Source organism: Notolepis coatsorum (genome assembly GCF_963971535.1).
Source record: "Notolepis coatsorum genome assembly, chromosome: 1".
Taxonomy (NCBI): Eukaryota; Metazoa; Chordata; class Actinopteri; order Aulopiformes; family Paralepididae; genus Notolepis; species Notolepis coatsorum.
In genome coordinates this window covers 195581658-195608591 of record NC_140165.1, presented here as the reverse complement: position 1 = coordinate 195608591, position 26934 = coordinate 195581658, and the positions used below count along the sequence as shown (strand labels likewise).

Sequence of the window (26934 nt, the reverse complement as noted above, 5' to 3'; positions counted from 1 at the left end):
AATTATAATTAAATGTATGTGTATTAATATAATATTAATCTTTCCAGCAATGGCTCAATCATCAATACCATGGATGTTGCATTTGCATCAACATTGGTGAATGACACTCAGGTGGCAAACGTTTTGATCAATGCAGCAAATAGTATCACAACTTTCAGCATTGAAACAGACTCTATCTCCGTGGATGCCATACGTAAGCAATACAAAGTACATCAATGTAACAATCATTCTAATGTGTGTTATTTTATTTATTTTCTGCCAATTCACCACTGAAATGTTCCTTAATCACCACAGAAAACCATGAAAGTCAACACATCTAAGGTTTATTTTTCACCCCTCAAAAGTTTCTCTATTGGGCCTTAAAAAGGCAATTCACCTAAACACAATGGTGATTTATTTTGCACATAATCTCACACTGATGAAAAATAAAAGGTTTCTGCACACATTAATTTAGATTGACAGTTAATGAGAGTAGATTAGGTTGAATATGGCTTCCATTTATGTAATCGGGGACATTGAATCCTTGTGTTATGTTAATTACAACTCCATGAAATTATAAGGTAGCAGTCCCTATAATACAAGGTATTGCTGTTTTTTCATCTACATCATATTATGCTGCTGTTATTAACCCACAGTTACCGACATTGATATCATGGCAATTATGAAAGTTCTTAGTTGATATGAGAGGAGAGTGCCACCCAGATATACAGTATGAGAAAAGTGATGTTTCATAGGATGAGATGTTTTAAAAGACAAATGTTGTCCTCACAGGAACCCTACACGCAGCCACCACTGTTACTTCAACAGCTATTATCACACCCGCTGCAAGAACCATGACTTTATCAATTACCGCTACTACTATACCAACTATTGCATCACGTACCACGACTGCTACAACTACTTATTCACCAATTACCACTATTACTACTACTATTACCACTATTACTACTACTAGTACTACTATTACTACAATACAAACTGCCACTACAACAACTACTGCAGTTACTGAACCAACTACCAAAACTACTGCACCATCTACCACTATTACTGTAGGAACTACCACAACTATTCTACCAACTACTACAACTACTGTACCATCTACCACAAATGCTGTACCAACTACTACTACTACTACTACTACTACTACTACTACTACTACTACTGTACCAACTACCACTACTACTGCACAAACTAACACAGCTACTGTACCAACTACCACAACTAAAGCACCAATTACCACAACTACTGTGCCAACTATTGCATCAAGTAACAGTACTTCTACAACTACTTCTGCACCAATTACAATTACTATTACATATGCCACTACTAGTGCACCAAATGCCATAAGTAATGCACCAAATGCCACTGCTACTGCAACAAATGCCACTATGACTGCACCAAATGCCACTATTACTACACCAGATGCCACTACTACTGCACCAAAGGCTACTATTACTGCACCAAATGCCACAACTAGTGCATTCGATGCCACTACTACTGCACCAAATGCCACTATTGCGGCACCAAATGCCACTACTAGTGCACCAAATGTCACTATGAATACAGAAAATGCCACCACTAGTGCACCAAATGTAATTATGAATACAGGAAATGCCACCACTAGTGCACCAAATGCCACTAATACTACACCAATTACCACAACTACTGTACAAACTATTGCATCAAGCAACAGTACTTCTACAACTACTTCTGCACCAATTACTATTACTACTACTACTACTACTACTGCATACGCAACAACTAGTGCACCAAATGCAACAAGTAGCGCATTAAATGCCACTACCAGTGCACCAAATGCAACTATTACTGCACCAAATTACACTACTTGTACACCAAATATCACTTTTACTACACCAAATGCCACCACTAGAGCACCAAATGCCACCACTAGAGCACCAAATGCCACCACTAGAGCACCAAATGCAACTATTATTGCACCAAAAGCCACTACTAATGCACCAAATATCACTATTACTACACCAAATGCCACAGCTATTGCACCAAAAGCCAAAGCTAGTGCACCAAATGCCACAACTAGTTCACCAAAGGCCACCACTAGTACACCAAATGCAACAACTAGTTCACCAAATGCCACAACTAGTGCATCAAACGCTACATATACTACAGCAAATACCATAACTAGTTCACCAAAGGCCACCACTACGGCATTAAATGCCACAACTAGCGCACCAAATGCCACAACTAGTGTACTAACAACCACTACTACTGTACCAAGTACCATAACTACTGCATCACCTATCACTACTACCATACCAACTACCACTTATACTGTACCAACTACCACTACTACTCTACTACCTACCAGACCAAGTGCACCAACTACCACAACTACTGTACCAATTATTGCATCAAGTACCACTACTGCTACAACTACTTCTGCACATATTACAACTGTACCAACCACTAAAACTACCACAATTACTGCACCATCTACCACACTTACTGTACCAAGTACCACTACTATTGTACCAACTACCACAACTACTCTACAAACTCCCACAACCACTGTACAGATTACTGCTACTGTACCAAATACCACAACTACTGTACTAACTACCACAACTAGAGTACCAACCACCACTACTACTGTACCTACCACTGATACTACTGTACCAAATGCCACTACTACTGCACAAACTACCACAATTACTGCACCAACTACCACAATTACTCCACCAAGTACCATTACTAGTGCACCAAATGTCACTATGAATACAGAAAATGCCACCACTAGTGCACCAAATGTAATTATGAATACAGGAAATGCCACCACTAGTGCACCAAATGTAATTATGAATACAGGAAATGCCACCACTAGTGCACCAAATGCCACTAATACTACACCAATTACCACAACTACTGTACAAACTATTGCATCAAGCAATAGTACTTCTACAACTACTTCTGCACCAATTACTATTACTACTACTACTACTACTGCATACGCAACAACTAGTGCACCAAATGCAACAAGTAGCGCATTAAATGCCACTACCAGTGCACCAAATGCAACTATTACTGCACCAAATGACACTACTAGTACACCAAATATCACTTTTACTACACCAAATGCCACAACTAGTGCACCAAATGCCACAACTAGTGCATCAAACGCCACATATACTACACCAAATACCACAACGAGTTCCCCAATTGCCACAACTAGTGCATTAAATGCCACAACTAGTACACCAAATACCACAACAACTAGTGCACCAAATGCCACAACTAGTGCACCAAATATCACTATTACTACACCAAATGCCACCACTAGAGCACCAAATGCCACCACTAGAGCACCAAATGCAACTATTATTGCACCAAAAGCCACTACTAATGCACCAAATATCACTATTACTACACCAAATGCCACAGCTATTGCACCAACTACCTCTACTATTGTACCAACCACCACTAATACTGCACCAACTACCACTACAACTGCACCAACTACCACTATTACTGCACCAACTACCTCTACTATTCTACCAACCACCACTAATACTGCACCAACTACCACTACAACTGCACCAACTACCACTACTACTGCACACACTACCACAATTACTGCACCAACTACCACAATTACTGCACCAAGTACCATTACTATTGTACCAAATACTCTTCAAACTACCACAACCACTGTACAGATTACTACTATTGTACCGACTACCACAACTACTCTACGAACTCGCACGACCAATGTACAGATTACTGCTACTGTACCAACTACCACAACTACTGTACTAACTACCACAACTAGAGTACCAACCACCCCAACTACTGTACTAACCACCACAACTAGAGTACCAACCACCCCAACGACTGTACCAAATGCCACAACTAGTGCACCAAATGCCACTACTACTGCACAAACTAACACAACTACTGCACCAACTACCGCTACTACTGCACCAACTACCTCTACTATTGCACCAACTACCACTACTACTGCACACACTACCACAATAACTGCACCAACTACCACAGTTACTGCACCAACTACCACAATTACTGGACCAAGTACCACTACTATTGTACCAACTACTCTTCAAACTACCACAACCACTGTACTGATTACTACTACTGTACCGACTACCACAACTAATATACCAACTATTACAACTAGAGTACCAACCACTACAACGACTGTACTAACAACCACTACTACTGCACCAACTACCACTACTACTGTACCAACTACCACACCAAGTGCACCAACTACCACTACTACTGTATCAACTACCATAACTACTGCACCACCTATGACTACTACCCTAACAACTACCACTGATACTACTGTACCAACTACCACTACTACTCTACTAACTACCACAGCAAGTGCACCAACTACCATAACTACTGCACCACCTATCACAACTACCATACCAACTACCACTTCTACTGTACCAACTACCACTACTACTCTACTAACTACCACACCAAGTGCACCAACTACCACCACTACTGCACCAACTACATCTACTACTCGTATGTGAAACTTAAATGGACTTAAGTCAAGTATATTCAAACAATCTTGAAAGCTACTGTTTTATTTTCATTTGAACTAACTACAGACATTGATATAATGTAAATTATAAAAGTGCTTAGTTGAGGGGCGGCTAAGTGGCGCAGTGGGCAAGGCGCTCGCCAGTAATGCAGGAGATGCTGGGTTCGAGCCCAGCTCTCGGCATTGCTACCAGCTTGGCTGGTCTTTCATACTAACGCAATTGGCAGTGTTAGGGGTGGGAAGCTGGTGGGTGGGGTTCGGACGTTGTGGACAGCGACTCCTACAGGTCAGTTGGTGCGCGCAGGTGAAAAGATGCAACGGCTGCCTCCTCGTGTACCGGAGGGGACACGTGATGCAAGGCTTTGTCCACATTGCAGCCGGCCTGTGGGAGGCATGGCCTAACAGCGTTCGAGACAGGGGAGGGTAGAATTGGACAATACGAAATTGGGATGGGAGAAAAATAGAAAAATGGGAGAAAAAGTAGATAAAAAAAAATAAAATGCTTAGTTGATATGAAGAGAGTGCCACACAGAGATACAGTACGAGAAAACTGATGTTTCATACAATGAGATGTTTTAAAAGAAAAATTTTCTTCACAGGAACCCCACAAGCAGTCACCACTGCACCAACTACCACAACTACTGTACCAACTACCACTACTACTGCACCAACTAACACACGTACTGCACCAACTACCACAGTTATTGCACCAACTACCACAATTACTGCACCAAGTACCACTACTATTGTACCAACTACTCATCAAACTACCACACCTACTGTACAGATTACTACTACTTTACATACTAACACAACTACTGTACCAACTACCACTACTACTGTACCAACTACCACTACTACTGTACCAACTACCACTACTACTGTACCAACCACAACTACTACTGCACCAACTACCACTACTACTGCACACACTACCCCAATTACTGCACCAACTACCACAGTTACTGCACCAACTACCACAATTACTGCACCAAGTACCACTACTATTGTACCAACTACTCTTCAAACTACCACAACCACTGTACTGATTACTACTACTGTACCGACTACCACAACTAATATACCAACTATTACAACTAGAGTACCAACCACTACAACTACTGTACAAACCATCACTACTACTGCACCAACTAACACAAATAGTGTACTAACAACCACTACTACTGCACCAACTACCATAACTACTGCACCACCTATGACTACTACCCTACAAACTACCACTTCTACTGTACCAACTACCACTTCTACTGTACTAACTACCACACTAAGTGCACCAACTACCACAACTACTGTACCACTTATTGCATCAAGTACCACTACTGCTACAAATACTTTTGCACATATTACAACTGTACCAACCACTACATCTACTATACCAACTACCACAATTACTGCACCATCTACCACACTCACTGTACCAAGTACCACTACTATTGTACCAACTACCACAACTACTCTACCAACTCCCACAACCACTGTACAGATTACTGCTACTGTACCAATCACCCCAACTACTGTACTAACCACTACAACTAGAGTACCAACCACCCCAATTACTGTACCAACCACCACTACTACTGCCCAAACTAACACAACTAGTGCACCAACTACTGCTACTACTGCACCAACTACCTCTACTACTGCACCAACTACCTCTACTACTGCACCAACTACCACTACTACTGCACCAACTACCACTACTACTGCACCAACTACCACAATTACTGCACCAACTACCACAATTACTGCACCAAGTACCATTACTATTGTACCAACTACTCTTCAAACTACCACAACCACTGTACTGATTACTACTACTGTACCGACTACCACAACTAAAATACCAACTATTACAACTAGAGTACCAACCACTACAACTACTGTACAAACCATCACTACTACTGCACCAACTAACACAATTAGTGTACTAACAACCACTACTACTGCACCAACTACCACTACTACTGTACCAACTACCACACCAAGTGCACCAACTACCACTACTACTGTACCAACTACCATAACTACTGCACCACCTATCACTACTACCTTACCAACTACCACTGATACTACTGTACCAACTACCACTACTACTCTACTAACTACCACAGCAAGTGCACCAACTACCACCACTACTGCACCAACTACATCTACTACTCGTATGTGAAACTTAAATGGACTTAAGTCAAGTATATTCAAACAATCTTGAAAGCTACTGTTTTATTTTCATTTTAACTAACTACAGACATTGATAATGTAAATTATAAAAATGCTTAGTTGAGGGGCGGCTAAGTGGCGCAGTGGGCAAGGCGCTCGCCACTAATGCAGGAGATGCTGGGTTCGAGCCCAGCTCTCGGCATTGCTACCAGCTTGGCTGGTCTTTCATACTAACACAATTGGCAGTGTTAGGGGTGGGAAGCTGGTGGGTGGGGATCGGACGTTGTGGACAGCGACTCCTACAGGTCGGTTGGTGCGCCTGCGCAGCAGAACCAGGAAGCAACAGGGGCGGCGTGACCCTCCCATGCAGACCCTCGCCACTGAGAGATCGCGCTGTGCAGGTGAAAAGATGCGACGGCTGCCTCCTCGTGTACCGGAGGGGACACGTGATGCAAGGCTTTGTCCACATTGCAGCCGGCCTGTGGGAGGCATGGCCTAACAGCGTTCGAGACAGGGGAGGGTAGAATTGGACAATACGAAATTGGGATGGGAAAAAAATAGAAAAATGGGAGAAAAAGTAGATAAAAAAAATCCTTAGTTGATATGAAGAGAGTGCCACCCAGAGATACAGTACGAGAAAACTGATGTTTCATACGATGAGATGTTTTAAAATAAAAATGTTTTCTTCACAGGAACCCCACAAGCAGTCACCACTGCACCAACTACCACAACTACTGTACCAACTACCACTACTACTGCACCAACTAACACACTTACTGCACCAACTACCACAGTTATTGCACCAACTACCACAATTACTGCACCAAGTACCACTACTATTGTACCAACTACTCTTCAAACTACCACAACTACTGTACAGATTACTACTACTTTACAGACTAACACAACTACTATACCAACTACCACTACTACTGTACCAACTACCACTACTACTGTACCAACTACCACTACTACTGTACCAACCACTACTACTACTGCACCAACTACCACTACTACTGTACCAACTACCACTACTACTGTACCAACTACCACTACTACTGTACCAACCACTACTACTACTGCACCAACTACCACTACTACTGTACCAACCACTACTACTACTGCACCAACTACCACTACTACTGCACCAACTACCACTACTACTGCACACACTACCACAATTACTGCACCAACTACCACAGTTACTGCACCAAATACCACAATTACTGCACCAAGTACCATTACTATTGTACCAACTACTCTTCAAACTACCACAACCACTGTACTGATTACTACTACTGTACCGACTACCACAACTAAAATACCAACTATTACAACTAGAGTACCAACCACTGCAACTACTGTACAAACCATCACTACTACTACACCAACTAACACAAATAGTGTACTAACAACCACAACTAGTGCACCAGCTAACACAACTAGTGTACTAACAACCACTACTACTGCACCAACTACCATAACTACTGCACCACCTATGACTACTACCCTACCAACTACCACACCAAGTGCATCAACTACCACAACTACTGTACCACTTATTGCATCAAGTACCACTACTGCTACAACTACTTTTGCACATATTACAACTGTACCAACCACTACATCTACTATACCAACTACCACAATTACTGCACCATCTACCACACTCACTGTACCAAGTACCACTACTATTGTACCAACTACCACAACTACTCTACCAACTCCCACAACCACTGTACAGATTACTGCTACTGTACCAACTACCACAGCTACTGTACTAATTACCACAACTAGAGTACCAACCACCCCAACTACTGTACCAACCACCCCAACTACTGTACCAACCACCACTACTACTGCCCAAACTAACACAACTAGTGCACCAACTACTGCTACTACTGCACCAACTACCTCTACTACTGCACCAACTACCACTACTACTGCACCAACTACCACTACTACTGCACCAACTACCACTACTACTGCACCAACTACCACAGTTACTGCACTAACTACCACAGTTACTGCACCAACTACCACAATTACTGCACCAAGTACCATTACTATTGTACCAACTACTCTTCAAACTACCACAAACACTGTACTGATTACTACTACTGTACCGACTACCACAACTAAAATACCAACTATTACAACTAGATTACCAACCACTACAACTACTGTACAAACCATCACTACTACTGCACCAACTAACACAACTAGTGTACTAACAACCACTACTACTGCACCAACTACCATAACTACTGCACCACCTATGACTACTACCATACCAACTACCACTTCTACTGTACCAACTATCACTTCTACTGTACTAACTACCACTTATACTGCACCAACTACCACTTCTACTGTACCGTCTACCACTACTACTCTACTAACTACCACACCAAGTGCACCAACTACCACAACTACTGTACCACTTATTGCATCAAGTACCACTACTGCTACAACTACTTTTGCACATATTACAACTGTACCAACTACTACATCTACTATACCAACTACCACAATTACTGCACCATCTACCACACTCACTGTACCAAGTACCACTACTATTGTACCAACTACCACAACTACTCTACCAACTCCCACAACCACTGTACAGATTACTGCTACTGTACCAACTACCACAACTACTGTACTAACCACCACAACTAGAGTACCAACCACCACTACTACTGCACACACTACCACTACTACTGTACCAACCACCACTACTACTGCACACACTACCACTACTACTGCCCAAACTAACACAACTACTGCACCAACTACTGCTACTACTGCACCAACTACCTCTACTACTGCACCAACTACCACTACTACTGCACTAACTACCACAGTTACTGCACCAACTACCACTACTACTGCACCAAGTACCATTACTATTGTACCAACTACTCTTCAAACTACCACAACCACTGTACATATTACTACTACTATACCGACTACCACAACTAAAATACCAACTATTACAACTAGAGTGCCAACCACTACAACTACTGTACAAACCATCACTACTACTACACCAACTGCATCTATTACTGCACAAATTACATCTACTACTGCACCAACTACCTCTACTACTGCACCAACTACCTCTACTACTGCACCAACTACCTCTACTACTGTACCAACTACCACTACTACTGTACCAACTACCACTACTACTGCACCAACTACCACTACTACTGCACCAACTAACACACTTACTGCACCAACTACCACAGTTACTGCACCAACTACCACAATTACTGCACCAAGTACCACTACTATTGTACCAACTACTATTCCAACTACCACAACCACTGTACAGATTACTACTACTGTACCAACTACCACAACTACTGTACCAACTATTACAACTAGAGTGCCAACCACTACAACTACTGTACAAACCACCACTACTACTGCACCAACTGCATCTACTACTCGTATGTGAAACTTAAATGGACTTAAGTCAAGTATATTCAAACAATCTTGAAAGCCATTGTTTTATTTTCATTTGAACTAACTACATACATTGATATAATGGAAATTATGAAAGTTCTTAGTTGATATGAAGAGAGTGCCACCCAGAGAGACAGTATGAGAAAACTGATGTTTCATACGATGAGATGTTTTAAAAGAAAAATGTTTTCTTCACAGGAATCCCACAAGCACTCACCACTGCACCAACTACCACGACTACTGTACCAACTACCACTACTACTGCACCAACTAACACACTTACTGCACCAACTACCACAGATACTGCACCAATTACCACAATTACTGCACCAAGTACCATTACTATTGTACCAACTACTCTTCAAACTACCACAACCACTGTACAGATTACTACTACTGTACCAACTACCACAACTACTGTACCAACTACCACTACTACTGCACAAACCATCACTACTACTGTACCAACTACCACTACTACTGCACCAACTACCACTATGATTGTACCAACTACCACAACTACAGCACCAACTACCACAACTACTGTGCCAACTACAACCACAATAAACACCATGACTGCAGCACCTACTACAACTACAACAGCAGCTCCTTCTCAAGTTGTGGCCTTAAAAATTCACATACTGCAAGTATTTATACCAGCTTACGAGGACAGTCAGAGTTCAGAATATCAAGAACTGGAACACAGTATTGTCACAGTGGTAAGTCTCGAACCTCATATTGAGAATGTAGCTTTTCACATCTTTAATGGTATAGTCTAAATTGTCCGACTGCTTTGATGGGATTTGAGGGATACGCTTGTTTGTCCCTGCCTTTCATCTCTAATAACTTTTTTGTTGAAAACAACTACGATTGTGATAAGCTGCAGCCAATTTGGATAGAAGGAAACGCCTGCCTTAATACTGTACGTGATCACTGTTGCCATTATATTTCTACAATTATCTAGTGGCAAAGACAACTGGCTATACTATAGATCTACCATGGCCTCTGTAAATACTCAATTCTGATTTGCTGTAGGTATATCGAATAGTTTCAGATCACTGCACAGCCGGAGCCTCATTACAGATCAAAATTATTGAGTTAATCAATATTTTAATCATATATGGCAACTGATATAAATGCAAAGTTCTGAAATAATTCCTCCTTGAAAGTAATGTTACAATGGCCACCATTGTATAAAACATCTCATGTATAATTATATTGATAGAAATCCACATCACTCAGTGTATTTAACCCTCTCACATCAGCTGGTCTAGTTACTGGCCTAAATAATATGACCACTAGCTAAAGAAAGCACATAGCTAATTTAGTTAAAGAGATAGTTCTTATATTTGGAACATTAGCCCTATTTCTTCCTTAAGATGATGTTGATCGGTTGAGTCCTTTCTCAGCATATAATCTATGCTGTTCCTCACACAAGCTCTGACTACTTAACCACAAACCAATGCAAAGTCAATGGGCTCAAGCTCCTGTCTTTACAAGCTGAGTGAAGCTCAGTAAAATCTACTTTGTGTGCACTGTGGAGTACATTTTAATGAGCCTCAGGGCTAAAAGAAAATGTAATAATGTGACAATAATAGTTTTATTAATGTCCACTTTTCAGTAGCAGTTTCTGACTTGCTGTACAGTACTATATTTGAACATGATATTTGAACAAAGCAGGTCTGATTGGCTGCCCCTATTACCTCCCAAACAATTACAAACATATTCTGCCCACTCACTCTTTGTTACACAAATCACACCCTTGATACGTTTAGTGTCATAGGGGTTGAATGTTCAAACCATTGTAGTAGTCACTTTTAATTGTCTTCATTTTTGTAACTTGTTTCTTGCAGTGTGACACGATCTACCGTACCAAATATGGTTTCCGTTTTGTCCGCACCATTGTTATTGCATTCAGGTAACATTATAAGTTAAATTGTACCTTTAGTCTTCTGCATTTGTCCCATCCTAACCTTTTAGGAGCAGTGGGGAGCCACACAGTGCAACTCCAGTTTTAATGCCAGTTTTCTTACTCTTGGATGTAGGGTAGCCAGTAGGGATGAACCCGAATCTGAATATGAATTAGCAAAAGTCCAGATAATGAGATGGACACAAATATTTGTATTATTATTATTAAAAAAAAGTTTTTAATGTAATGAGCTCCATTGACGCAACATGCTCCACCTATAGGCACACCATCTGGAATCAGGAATATGATTTACCGTACTTTTCGCACTATAAGCCGCACCTGACTATAAGCCGCAGCAGCTAAATTGAATGATGTGTACATATATAAGCCGCACTGGACTATAAGCCGCATGTGTTTTAATGTTTAATTACCATATGTAAGGAGTGGAGCCTGCGGCTTAATTTGACTCAACACGGGAAACCTCACCCGGCCCGGACACGGAAAGGATTGACAGATTGATTGCTCTTTCTCGATTCTGTGAGTGGTGGTGCATGGCCGTTCTTATATTGAGCTTTAAGTTCCCACCTCTACAGAGAATGACTCCCATTGGGACACAATACTGTCGGACAAATAACAAGAATTAACTCATTTACAAGTTGTATTAAGTAAATAAGGGAACAGATAAATAACATTTCAATGCAGTAAAAAAAGCAATATTTAGATTTTCGGGTTTTGTCCACATATAAGCCGCACCGTTATATAAGCCGCAGGGTCGAAAAATGGGGAAAAAAGCCGCGGCTTATAGTCCGAAAAGTACGGTATATATAATTTATCTGTTCAAAAGTTGTCATGAGTTGTCTTGCAGTCATGGCAAACTGAATAGAAACGTGCATCGCAATGCTTTTGTTATCCAGACACACACTGTTCCAAATATTATTACAAATATTTACACTACTCCTAATCAACAAAGAAAACGAATGACTATAAGTATCTTTTGAAGGTGGAGATGATGATTCATGTCAGTTTAAAGATCAGACACAGAAAACTATGTGATTGGAACTGGCAGTATCCACTTGTAAAATGGAAAATAGCCCACTAATTTCATATGTATGCTATTTATAAATCTTATGTATGAATAATTTGTTAGATGATAAGCTTTACAAACAAAATCTTGAACATGGGCAAATTTGGTGCGGCTGGGTGGCGCAGCGGTCTAAGCGCTCGTCACCAACGCGTGAGACACCGTATCGAATCCGGCTGTCAGCGTTGCCTCTGGCTTGGGCCGGCCGTCATACTGACTCAATTGGCAGAGTCAGCGGGAGGGGAGTCGATTGGTGCTAATCTGGTCATTGTAAACAGCGACTCCTACAGGTCGGTCAGGGCGCCTGCACAGCAAGGACAGGAGATGTCGAGGGTAGTGTGAGCCTCCCACACGTTACACCTCGCCAATGAGAGTCCGCGCTGGCAGGTGAAAAAAGAAGTGGCTGGCTGACTCTGCATGTATCGGAGGGGACATGCGATAGATTCTTCAACCCTCCCTACGACCGACCATGCGAGCAACGATCAAGACAGGGGAGGGGGGAATTGGCACGACTAAATTGGGATGGGAGAAAAACAAAAAGAAGGAGAAAAAGTGGATAAAAAAAAGAACATTTGTAGACTAGACGTGAGCATTAGTTTCTGACACTCATTAGTATCATGTTTAAACTTTTGCCCTATAAAGCTTTGTTTTCAGAACATCACACAAATATTAGATTAGATTGAACTTTATTGTCAGAGAACAACAAAATCGTATAGGCAGCCTATTAGTCTATAGGCTGCGTAAAAAGAACACACCTGTTTTCGCAGGGGAGGGAAGGTGGGGTGTGTGTAAAGGCCTGCTGTTATACACTCTTAATCCTCTACAGGCTGCATAAGAAATTATATAAAAAAAAGAGGCAAAAAAGTAAATACTAAGTATACTAATACTTTTTTTCAGTATATGATTGTTCAATGTCTCCCAGTCAGACAGTTCATAAAACTTAGTTTAGTTAAAAATAAGAATAAAGAGAGAGAGAGAGAGAGAGAGAGAGAGAGAGAGAGAGAGAGAGAGAGAGAGAGAGAGAGAGAGAGAGAGAGAGAGAGAGAGAGAGAGAGATCACAAGTACAGATGGCAAGTACAGTATGAGGAGGTATACCAATATGAAATGTATTTGATGCTTTGAAAGCACAACAATTTTAACACATTTAATGTGACTTGTACAAAAAAATTAGATTTTTTTTAAAGTCTGGTAAAAACCACGGGAATTTCCAAATCTGAATACAGATACAGATAATTGTGTTGGTTGAATAGATACAGATACAGATAATTATGTCTCCGCACACCCCTAGTAGTCAGGCGGTAAAGGAAATAATTGATTAAAAACGTTGTGTGTGCTACACACATCAAAAACAGCATGTTCAATACAAGGGAAGAAAGCTGAAAATAAATTATTACAATTTGATTTAGACTTATTACACACTTATTACAAAAATGTTTACATGTTCCACAGATTCAAGGAAGTGGTATAAAATTGTTCAAATATTCTCTCCTTTAACTTCTTAACAGTATTTTGGGACTTTGTTTTAGGCCAACAAATTTTTTTTAGGATACACATTACGGGTCCATCACCAGTTTGACATGTCTAGTAATGGATGTGGATGATGTAATATGGACTTCTGTATGGATGATGTTGTTCCCACATTTGCATTATCCCATTTTCTAATTTCTAAATCCCTTTTGACTTTACGCAGAAGTGTAACCATTACTCGTGCGGCTAATACTGAAGCAGAGTTGAAGCTTGTATTCAACGACACAGTCAAAGAAACCCCTCCGCCTGCTGAAATTCAGATGACGCTGAAAGAAGCTGTGACCAACCCCAACTCTACCTTCAACATCTCTATTAATCCAGAAAACATCATTGTAATACGTACGTAAAACACAATCAGATCCCAGAATGGGAAGAGAAGGTTTGGGATTATTGAATGTAGGAATTGTATGTATCTCTCTCACTGATCATGCTGATCGCCATAGAGAACAGTGGCATTCCCCGGTAGGTTGTGTTTTCACACGTTTGACATTCATACCAACCTGGTAGCATTCAATTATCAATTGAGGAGAAAAATAACAGTAAATTCTTCACAGAAACCCAAAATCCAACCGCCGCTTCTCCATCAACCACAAATAAGGCCCCTGTCACCACCACGACAGCTGTGACAACTAAGGCCCCTGGCACCACCAAAATCACGACAGCTGTGACAACCACAACTAAGGCCCCTGTTACCACCACAACAGCTGTGACAACCAAAGCTGTTGCAACCACGTTGGCACTCACCAACAAGAAGGTGGTTTTCAGATCTGCAGGAGAGACATTCACGAGTGAACTGTCAATTGCATCATCTACAGCATTTAAAACCAGATCTGCACTGATAGAATCACAGGTAAGCATCACTAGATAAAGACCATTGTGTTAAGGCTTTATCCTAAGTCATTACTCAACAAATTAACCTCTTAAGCCCGAGCCCTATTTTCTCTCAGGGAATGTATTCCCAGTGTCAGAAATATTGTGTCTGTTACTAGGCTTGAGTAAATTGTGATGAACCAAAGGAGAATATACATTTTCCTTTTTTTTCTTTTTTTTTTTCATCTTTGACAGTGAAAAATGACCAGACATGACAAATTGTCATGCTTATTCAGCACCTTCTTGAGATCACATGTACAAAAAATCAAAGCAAATGAATAAAGGGAAAAAGATTAAACAGGAGATTGTGTAGAGACAGTACTGAATTCTGCCATCCGGACACATGCTATTTGAAATATGATTATAGAATATAGAATATCAGGCCTATAAATTACCTTACTATGGCCAAGTCACACATCTATGGATCAGGCCAAATCTCCCCTTTCCAATGGCAGAGTTCAATCTGGATTTAGTATCACCAGGCGTGATTCAGAAACCGTGAATGAAATCTACTGTATGTTTTTTGCTAGACATTCACAGAAAGGTAGAGAAACTAACTGCGTTCTGTTTTATGGCAATAACGTTTTGTGGAAGATGATCCCGAAAAATAAGAGAAATAAAAAAGTCAATCTAGGAGTCAGATGATTGACAGGGGCTGGCCTTGTCATGGTGAGACATAGTGGAAATGGTGGTGGGACCCAAATGCAGACAGTCAGATGAGGAAGCAGGCAGAACAAGGCGGGTAGTGAAAATAGGATCTTTACTGAGCATGTGAACAAACTGAATAAACTGAAACATAGACTGGAACTAAACTACAAAATAATACCTCTCAGGCAACGCTGGAAGATTTGATTTTTGATTTTGATTTTATTATGGATCGCCATTAGCTGGTGCCATAGCAACCAGCTAGTCTGCCTGGGGTCCACACAAAAAAAACATACAAAAACAATTATTATTGCAAAACAAAATTATTAAAAGTCAGTACTCAACACACAATGCATAATTAAACTAACAATTAAGATGGCAAACATGACATGCAAGCACAGAAACAAGTTTACCAAAATCACTCCTTATCACTCATTTCTGAATGGATCTTTATGAAATTTGGATATGTACTACATAAGGCTTCAGGCTATGTCTCGGTCTGGATTTGTAAGCCATACCACCTTCTGGGGAAATACTACCTCTGGACTACTAACTACTACAGAAAAACTTGAGTAACAAGTTTTTTTACAACTCAAGTTCAGACCTATGTCACTCTATTACATTAGCACTCAAAGTGCATCAAATTCAAAACAGAGTGATGCACATAATAACTTAAAAGAAAATAATAATTTAAAACACAATGAATAAAGTGTGCATGAAATAATAGGGGAAAGAAAACGTTAGGAACTTGTTACATTCACCCACACAAGGGCTGATTAATCACCCCCCCCCCCTCTCTCTCTCTCACACACACACACACACACACACACACACACACACACACACACACACACACACACACACACACACACACACACACACACACACACACACACACACACACACACACACACACACACACACACACACACACACACACACACACACAGACACACTCTCCCAGCTCTCTTTCTCTCTTTGCCCATCCTCATCTCTCTCACCCCCCCCCTCTCTCTCTCTCTCACACACACACACACACACACACACACACACACACACACACACACACGCACGCACGCACGCACGCACGCACGCACACACACACACACACACACACACACACACACACACACACACACACACACACACACACACACACACACACACACACACACACACACACACACACACACACACACACACACACACACGCACACACTTTGAGTCAGAAACAAACATAGTATCAATGAGAGTATCAATAATACACCGGAGTGAAGTCTAGTAAAAAAAAATATATATACAAAAAAAATGTTTTCCTAAAAAGTTAATCGTGAGTTAAAAAAAAATAGTGGCGTTAATACCGCGTTAACTTTGACAGCCTTAGTTTAAATACAATGTATGGTATAATGCCTATGCATGTTTTCACAGTTACATGCAAATGCATTTAAAAACATTGCCCAGGTAAACCAAATTCACTATCTAATTTACACCTGGTTTTGTTTCCATTCCTGTAGCTTGAATCTCTTTACCAAGCAGCATTCACATCTTTCAACAGTTTGACAGTTGTAGCATTCAGGTATGTAGCCTACTGTTATATAAATACATTATATGTTGAATTTGTAATGGTTGTACTATAGCCAGAACCCAGATGCAGATACAAACAGGCAGAGACAATGTCGAATCAGAGAAGTATTTATTAAGAAAGAATACAGGAATATTAAGGGAGAATGCGGTAACCAGGTTCTCAGACAGTCCAGGGACAAGCAGGGGATCATAACCGTGGCTAGGTTCTCAGACAGTCCAGGGACAAGCAGGGGATCGTAACCGTGGCTAGGTTCTCAGCCAGTCCAGGGACAAGCAGGGGATCGTAACCGTGGCTAGGTTCTCAGCCAGTCCAGGGAGTAGGCGAGTAGCAGGGTAGTCAGACAAGCGGGGGGGGGGGGGGGGGGGGGGGGGGGGGGGGGGGGTCGTAGCCAGGATCAGGTTCTCAGACAGTCCAGGGAGTAGGTCATACACGGAGACTGTGAGCAAAGACAGGTTAGACAAAGCAAACGAACAAGGACTGGTGAGAACGAGCGATACTATAAGGTCTGACATGAGAAACTACGATCTGGCAGCATCATGACATCTGAGCCAGGTCTAAATAGGTAGAGCAATCAGCCGGTAGATGTCACACACCTGCACCCCATCCTGTACTTAGGAGAGAGAGCGAGAGAGTAGCTAGGCCGAGATATAGAGAGTAAACCCAAGGGTTACAGAAGATGGGAAGCCTGGAGGCTTGGAGGTGCATGACAGAATTACAGAATTAGAATAAAATGTTTGTGTATTAACATAATATTCATCTTTCCAGCAACGGATCAATCATCAATACCATGGATGTTGCATTTACATCCAAATCTGTTAATGCCACCCAGGTGGCAAACGTTTTGATCAATGCAGCAAATAGCATTACTACTTTCAACATTGACACCGACTCTATCTCTGTGGATGGCATACGTAAGTAATACAGTACATGTTAAAAAAAAAAAAAAAAAAAAAAAAAATCATTCTAATGTGTTAATTCCCATGTTATGATTGTTTAGTCTGTGGGTGGTCTGAACAAATAACCAAATATTCTGTGTTTTTCACCATTCTTTTGTGCTTTATTAAATGAGTCAGCATTGTTTACACAGGGACATGTTAGGAAAACACATCACACACTATGATATTTTCATAATTTGTTTTTGATGTTTCTTCCACAAAGCAGCTATGGAGTACAAAACAAGACAAGCTCAGTGTTGTCTAATGATAGACTCTCTCTTGTGGCTGAAAATGAGAATTACAGTCATAGCTCTTATTGGGCCATTTATCCTACATGATTCCACTCTGTTTAAATTATATCAATAACGTGGGTTCCAGGTCATTATTACCTTGATACATAAATCATGGTGCCCTTCTTTTTCAATTATCTTTTTTAATAATCGTTCACCTTTACTGAAAAAAGATTGTTTATTTATTTTCTGCCGATTCACCTGGACATTTCTGGAAATGTGCCTAAACACCACATAAAGCACGAAAGTCAACATATCTGACTAAACCATGAAAGTCAACTTATTTTCATTGAACTGTACTTGTACTGTATAATGACAGTACATTTGAATCTAATCTAAGCCATGTAAGTCAACACATCTGATTAAATGTGTCTTAAACACCAGATCAGGGGTCAGCAACCTTTACTATCAAAAGAGCCACTTTTCCCCCCTCCCACAAAATAAAATGCTCAGGGAGCCACACAACCTATTTACCCTTAAAATGAAGATAACACAGTGTATAACGTTTTATATATCCCCAAGCATACCCCACATTTAGCATAAAACCCCTGACAATTGCATACCCAAAGTAATTTGCGATTTATTATACTTTATACTTATAGCACACAGTTTGTTGCATTAATGGAATTATAAAGCAACAAAAAGAAAATGTTTTACTTTTTATTGCTGTTTTTACCTGTTATAACAAAGGAAAACCTCAAACTCTTATGAAGAGGAGAAAAAATACTGGCTGTGTAAACCTATTTTTAAATAAAACACAGAAGAGGAGACAAAACACTGGTGTCTGTAGACCGACTTTGAAATAAAACCCTGAATTATGCAGCTCTATTTGAGTCCTTCCCTTATTTGTGGAACATTTATCAAATAAAAAGTAGTCCACTTAGAAAAAAGACTACCATGTGTAGACCTACTTTGAAATAAAACACAGAAAAGGAGAAAAAACACTGGCATCTGTAGACCTACTTTGAAATAAAACCCTGAACTATGCAGCTCTATTTGAGTCCTTCCCTTATTTGTGGAAAATCTATAAAATAAAAATAAATTTTTTCTTTGTACGCAAATTTCGCACCAGATATCAGGCATACGGGTAAGCCTGCATCGTTAGTCGTGAAAGCAAATTAATCTGTCCACTGCCACGCTGAATTAAACCCTCTATTTTCCTCAGACTTTCCTTTTTTTATCCATGGTTAGCTTACTGGGGGGTCGGAAACTCAAGATTAGCCACTTGCAGACGGCAGGGAGAGGCGTGGGGTGTGACATACTGTATATTTTAGTTGATGAAATATTTTTGTTGACGAAATATTTTTGTTGATGAAATATGTTTTCATTTCAGTGTCACAGTATGACATCGATCTCCAAAATAAGAGAACAAAAAAGAAATTAAAAAAAAAAGTTAAAAAAAGATATATATATCTTTCTTTTTTTTTTGGCCAGGGAGCCGCAGCTGATTGGCTAAAGCGCCGCACGCGGCACCGGAGCCGCAGGTTGTCGACCCCTGCACCAGATAAACTTTTGAAAGTCAACACATCTGACTAAAATACGATGCTGACATCTGAGGTGGATTTGTTTTCCTGAAAATCTTTAGTTTTTTTTACCAGAAAACAAATGACACGTACTGTAAGATGTTAGCATGGCATTCTAGACACATGTGGTGACTTTCATGGGTTTATTACACGTTTTCAGATACACTGGAACTCTGGAAGCCAATGGCAGTGGTCAGCAGAGAATAAACCTTCAGTATCAGTAAAATATTGTGAAAAAAGAAGGGTGCCTTGAGTTTCGTATCAAGGCGAGAACCCACATGTCAAAAAGACTGTATAGTATGTATTGTATTGGCAGCCGGGTAGCGCAGCGGACTAAGCGTCTGTCTACCACCGCAGACACACTGGTATCGAATCCGGCTGTCAGCGGTACCTCCGGCTTGGTCGGTTGTCATACTAACACAATTGGCAGTGTTAGAGGGTGGGAAGCCGGTGGGTGGTATCCTGGTCGTTGTAAACAGCGACTCCTACAGGTCGGTCAGGGCGCCTGCACAGCAAGGGAAGGAACTGGTGAAGGTATAGTGTGATCCTCCCACGCGTTACACTTCACCAATGAGAGTCCGCGCTGTCAGGTGAAAAGAGGCTGCTGGCTGTCTCCTATGTATCGGAGAAAGCATCTGATAGCATCTGATAGACTTCAGGGCTCCCTAGACCGGCAAGTAGGGGGCAAATGCACGCAACGGCCAGGAAGGGGAGGGGGGAATTGGCATAACGACTAAATTGGGCTGGGAGAAAAATACAGAAAAATAGGAGGAGAAAAAGTAGATACATTTTTTTTAAAGACTGTATAGTAATTTAAATGTAAAATAATGTTAATAACCATAGTACAAAAGTCGATCTCCACATTGATCCCCGCAAAGCGATTATTCAGTTATTGGTCTTCCATGACCCATCCTTCAATAGCACCAGGAATATTGGAAGAATGGCAGTATTTGTGAAGTGGTAAATGTTTGAAACATGTAATATCTTAAGACATTTATTTAACCTGACTTAAATTGTTCCCTCTTCCTGTATACAGAGATATCAAGTGGAGCAAGTCACAAGATCAGTGTCTTTACTGCATCCTGTCTGCTAGTTTTGTCATGGCTACTGACAAACCAGTAATAGAGATGTGCAATGGAGATGCCGCTTGCTATAATACATATTAGTATTATTATGTATTAAAAACAAATACTTTGTTAACATATTTGAGAAGAATATAATGGTGGTAGATATTTATCATAACTGAGATGTATGAAATTCTGGGAAATAAGTAATATTATGATTAGATTACTTATTATATTAATACTAATTATAACTTATTTATGCTACATAATATTGTTTTGCATTTCATTACTTTGACATTATATATGCATTTGGTCAGGAGCACTGGATAAGAAGGATCCACCTCTATTTTAAAAGACTACTCTCAAAGGGAAAAACTCCAATAACCACCTGTGTTCATCACCGACAGATGTTGTAGAAAGTTAGAAAGGTCTCTCTCTAAATGGGAGCAACTGGTTTAATACCTTCTTATTAAAGATAGTGAACTTCATTTCTGTTATGAGACGTTGTGAAGATATTAATTTAATGTATGTTTGTATGCTAAATAGATATATATTATGTGTGTTATGTATATCACTTATTAAATATTAAATACATTTTATGCTAAATTATTTTATGCTAAATTATGTTAATAATCCAATCCTAATTTTGTATTCCAAGATCCAAAGTAGGAAAGTGGGTGCATGAACAATAGTTTGTTGTACTGTGAATTGGGATACACATCTCTCATGTTGCTGATTACATCTTATAACCAAAACGTTTCCACCTAGTCCCACGTCTGGTTTATTTTGGGGTAATAATAATAATAAAAAAGGATATATATCCTCCAGAGACCCAGGGAAACAAAAGTGTTGTTAAAAATTATGAAAATTCCTATGTAATTCACAGTCTTTTCAATGGCTGAAAGGGTGTGTGACAAAGAAGAAAAGAAAACGTCAAAAATGAATTGCAGGGTCTCAGGAGGATAGTGGGCCCTCAAATTGGTCAATATTGAGGAACAAATGTGCATGTAGACTATGGCAAAAATCCTACAATGTGTAATGTGTGCATCAAAACAATATCCTGTACATGCAAATGTATTTATTTATTCAACTCACTTATAATAATAACAATACAATAGCATTTGTATTTCATTATGTACTCCAATATAGAAATATAATGACAGTGATCAGGATGAAATGTGTGTGTGTGTGTGTGTGTGTGTGTGTGTGTGTGTGTGTGTGTGTGTGTGTGTGTGTGTGTGTGTGTGTGTGTGTGTGTGTGTGTGTGTGTGTGTGTGTGTGTGTGTGTGTGTGTGTGTGTGTGTGTGTGTGTGTGTGTGTGTGTGTGTGTGTGTGTGTGTGTGTGTGTGTGTGTGTGTGTGTGTGTGTGTGTGTGTCTGACTATGTGTTGTAATAAAAATGTGTGGTCTGTGCCTCCCAAATCTGATATTTTCATCGCAGGGCAGGCTAAATATAGAAGAGGGGAAAAATCCATCTGTAAGCCATAACATCATTTATGATTTAAAGATGTCTTGATTAAATCACTTAATTGATCAGGCGACAACGTCCTATTGACTATTAGTCAACTAAGATTGTCTTTAGTCAAGGACAATCTTAAACCATATACCATAGTAAAGTTGATGTTAAAGTTGCATAATATGTAATATAACCATTTTCTATATCAATAAAATAAATGTATTATATTAACCCTTGTGTGGTGTTCACATTTTGTTACTCACCCATGTCCGTGTGTCTGGTGGACCAAAAACATTAAAATAATAAGGCCATAGCAATTAATGTAAAAATACTTTTGTGATTAAATGTGATGTGGTGAAAAAATACATATACATATACAGTATATAATCAAGACATGAATGGAATAAATGATGTTTATCTTGAAAAATATACATCTTTAATTTTTACCATATTTACTTGTTTTCACCTAAAATGTTCACACTTTCGGGTCCTGAACATAACATAATATAATGAAAATGTTTGTACTCAATGAAAATGTGTTATTTTTTACGTTCTTCACATAAAATGAGCCAAGGCCAATGAGTCTCAGGTTGAAAAAAATAGTCCTTGTATCATTTATCTTTTAATAAACATTGAAAACACCACACAGGGGTTAATACCTCACTTGAAAACATAGTAGTATCAACCTCTGCCATGATAAAATCAAGGTACAGACACATCGATGGTTGAAGAATAGCTGCTGAATATTTTGAATGTGACAATGAGACGAAAGCATTTGCGGAACCATGGATAAAACAGGGCGTAGATGATCGGGTTCAAGGTGGAGTTGAAGTAACCCAACCAGACGAACACTTCAAAGAGTGCGGCAGGTGTGCTGAAGCCAGTGTAGGCATCGATTATGGAGTTCAGGAAGAAGGGCATCCAACAGAAGATGAATGCACCGACCACGATACCCAATGTCTTGGCTGCTTTCTGCTCAGACCGTTTGATCGGCACACCCTTTCCGCCGTCATTTGAATTCACCCACAGGTTGACATCTTTAATCTTTTTCATATGTTCTCTAGCCACCAGATATATCTTAGTGTACAGGCCGACCATCACCGTGCAGGGAAAGAAAAATGCTATGACAGTGTCGAGAGTTCCCCAGAGGCAATTAAAGAGCAGGTTGCAGCCACCGAGGCAATATATCGATGCCAAAAAGTCTTCTAACCCTACCACATTGGCCTTGGAGTATAACAGTCCATAGGAGTAGAGCGCGGCCACGGTCCAGCTGGTGAACACCATGAGCCAGGCCACTGGCATGGTGATGTTTCTGTTGTAGTGAAGTGGGTTGCAGATGGCTTCGTGTCGGTCCACGGCGATGCAGATCAGGTGGAAGATGGAGACAGAGGTGAGGAACAGGTCGAAGCTGGAGTGGAGCAGGCAGAACATGTCTCCATAGAACCAGCAGCCCTCTGCGGCCCGTACGGCGCTGAAGGGCATGACGGTGACGCCGAGGAGCAGGTCTGCCAGGGCTAGAGATAAAACAAGCACATTGGTAGGACTGTGTAACTGCTTGAAGTGAGCGATAGACACTATGACAGCAGAGTTCCCCACGATAGTAACAAGCATGCCTATTACAAATACTACATACAGGGCAACTTGGGCCCCCATGCTGAACTGTACCCTGACACAAGAAGCGTTGAAGCCTGGATAGCAGAGCTGCTCCTGAAGAGGGCTATCAGTCATGATTAACACAAATGCAATCAGCCCACGAGAGACGGAGAGTCAGGGGACAGGGGTAGAGAGATGCTGGTGAGAAATCCGGAGATCTCTGTTCCTTCACAGATCAGGGGTGTTTAAATACCTCCTATGTATCTCCTTTGACAATAGGCCCTCCAATCATTGACCTTGCAAACTGCACATACATGTAGAGGAGGCTCTTATCCATAGAGACAAAATTGTATTTCTTTGTTGCGTACCAAATCTCTATATGAAGTCGTCATTTTGAGAGGATGTACGCATACACATACATACATGGAGTATAGTGGTTATAGAGGTGATCCTTCTGAACATTTAAAACAACGATTTGTAAACGACGAAGGCAAATGACTAACTCACGGCAAGAAAGTAGACGCTTGGATACGGGTTGAAATTCAATGGTTTTCAGGTTCTCCAGTTGATTTATTTCAGCAGAGCAGCAGCGGTAGAATTACATCAGGTTCACAAGATATCAAAATCTCTCAGTGACACAGCGCGGTTCTGTCGTGTGTGTGTGTGTGAGAAAGTGTGTGGCTAATTAATCTAGTTTTGTGTGTGTGTGTGTGTGTGTGTGTGTGTGTGTGTGTGTGTGTGTGTGTGTGTGTGTGTGTGTGTGTGTGTGTGTGTGTGTGTGTGTGTGTGTGTGTGTGTGTGTGTGTGTGTGTGTGTGTGTGTGTGTGTGTGTGTGTGTGTGTGTGTGTGTGTGTGTGTGTGTGTGTGTGTGTAAAATTGAATGAGACAATAAAGATGTTGTAGACTAAAGCACTACACTGTAAAAACTGAGCATCATCTGGTCATTTTTAAACTATTAGCTAATTTTATTCAACCAAAACTGTGTAAAATGCAATTCATAAATGGTTCAAAGACATTTAATACAGCTCAATTCGATTTCAAACGGCACATAGTCTTTTTTATTATGTATAGGTTACTAATAATTATTTTATAAATATGAATTAACCCCAATCCCAGTTTTTACAGTGTAAGCTTCCTTGGTTAAAATGTTGTAGACTAAAGAAATATGTGTTGTTGGTTAAAGCGCCACAAGACGCTTATTTGAGCCTCTTGCACCACCCACAATATATCAAGTTCAAGTTTTTATTAGTTTTATTAAATATCACAATAAAATACATGCTTGGTAAGTAAATGCTTGGTCTGTATGAGCCCCTGAGAGTGTGCTTCATACAGTAAAAAAAAGTAAGTAAGAAAGTAAGTAAAAAGTAAGTAAAAAAAAAAGTAAGTAAAGAGGAATATACAATATACATATATACAATATACAGTACAATATACAATCTAAAATAGTAAACATTTGTAAACAGTGAGGTACAATGCAGAAAATTAGGTACAACACTTTGAGGTAAGGTGCAATTGCAAATGAGGTATGAAATGAATGTAGTGCAAATCTCATTCATAATAGATACACATAATGTAGTGTTAAAGTGTCTAAAGTGAGTGTTAAGGTGCGTGTTTGTTTTAAAAGTGAGTGCGTGCATGTGGATGTGTGTGCAATGAGTGTAGATGATGGGTTGTTACAGCATTATTGATAGGGATGTCCCGATAAAAAAATGTTGCTCCCGATCCGATCCCGATCATGTGATTTTGAGTATCTACCGATACCGATCTTTCCCGATCTGATCTTTCACATTAGTAACAGATTAAAAAAAAAAATATATATATTTAATAAAAAAAATTATAAAAAAAAATCTATTTTTCTCCCATCCCAATTTCGCCTCGCCAATTCTTCCTTCAATTCTCCCCTCCCCTGTCTCGAACGTTGCTAGACTATGCCTCCCACTGGTCGGCTGCAGTGAGGACCAAGCCTTGCATCATGTGTCCCCTCCGGTACACGAGGAGGCAGCTGTCGCATCTTTTCACCTGAACAGCGCAATCTCTCAGTGGCAAGGAGTAACGCGTGGGAGGCTCACGCTGCGCCCGATACTGATTCTGCTGTACAGGCGCACCAACCGACCTGTATTCAAGCGAGGCATTGCAACCGGAGTAATCTAAAAACTCCGCCTCCAACCTGCTGCTTCATGAAAGCAATGGCGCCATCGTCTGTAAAAATCATGTGACTGCAAGTTCTGCAACTACAGTAGTGGATGTCCTTC

The 26934-nt window shown here is 40.4% G+C and overlaps 2 protein-coding genes across 2 annotated transcripts in view; one reads left to right on the top strand and one right to left on the bottom strand.

Moving 5' to 3' along the window:
- The window catches only part of LOC311246031 (uncharacterized protein), a 40251-nt gene extending 16975 nt beyond the window's left edge, over window positions 1-23276 (top strand). Inside the window, exons 4-11 of the mRNA XM_084336097.1 lie at window positions 48-193; window positions 10403-10923; window positions 12058-12122; window positions 14886-15061; window positions 15277-15572; window positions 17752-17813; window positions 18588-18733; window positions 21607-23276. Of these exons, the coding sequence (XP_084192223.1) occupies window positions 48-193; window positions 10403-10923; window positions 12058-12122; window positions 14886-15061; window positions 15277-15572; window positions 17752-17813; window positions 18588-18733; window positions 21607-21692 (1498 nt within the window). The 3' untranslated portion in view covers window positions 21693-23276. The remainder of the gene's footprint in view (window positions 1-47; window positions 194-10402; window positions 10924-12057; window positions 12123-14885; window positions 15062-15276; window positions 15573-17751; window positions 17814-18587; window positions 18734-21606) is intronic.
- Window positions 23277-23791: 515 nt separating this feature from the next.
- LOC311223852 (trace amine-associated receptor 13c-like) lies at window positions 23792-24817 on the bottom strand (the record flags this gene model as incomplete). The annotated part of the gene is made up of 1 exon (XM_084308616.1): window positions 23792-24817. One exon carries the CDS (start codon window positions 24815-24817, stop codon window positions 23792-23794), a length of 1026 nt encoding a protein of 341 aa, XP_084164742.1.
- Window positions 24818-26934: the final 2117 nt, after the last annotated feature.